Genomic DNA, 306 nt, shown 5'->3' with positions numbered 1-306 from the left:
CTTACCATAAACAAAGAGGGACTTACCTACAACGTCCTTAACTGTAGCTTGTTCACTGCAAGTCAGGAAATGATTGTAGAAACTGACCATGACGATCCCACCATTCATGGCCTGGGGGGGGGGGGGAGATTTATAGGTGGTTTTTAGTATGGTGGAATGATAGGGAGATTCGTGCAGTTGCTGTATCAATAGTTTCATTTTGTTGAGGGAAATTGAAAGAAAGGAAAATGGGGTTGGGTTTAGCCTAATTAGCAAGAACGGTTTTTTAATGTTTTACAGTATTGTGTTTTTAATTTTTATTCTGTA

At 39.2% G+C, this 306-nt stretch overlaps 1 protein-coding gene across 2 annotated transcripts in view; it reads right to left on the bottom strand.

Moving 5' to 3' along the window:
- LOC119591424 (dipeptidase 1-like) overlaps positions 1-306 on the bottom strand; it is a 285765-nt gene that overhangs the window by 33937 nt on the left and 251522 nt on the right. For both annotated transcript variants that reach the window (XM_037940165.1, XM_037940166.1), the window contains exon 11: positions 27-112. In XM_037940165.1, the coding sequence (XP_037796093.1) occupies positions 27-112 (86 nt within the window). The remainder of the gene's footprint in view (positions 1-26; positions 113-306) is intronic.

The sequence above is a fragment of the Penaeus monodon genome, chromosome 28 (assembly GCF_015228065.2).
Source record: "Penaeus monodon isolate SGIC_2016 chromosome 28, NSTDA_Pmon_1, whole genome shotgun sequence".
NCBI classification, from domain to species: Eukaryota; Metazoa; Arthropoda; class Malacostraca; order Decapoda; family Penaeidae; genus Penaeus; species Penaeus monodon.
Note: the sequence above shows the minus strand (reverse complement) of the source record. Positions and strands in the feature narration are given on the sequence as shown.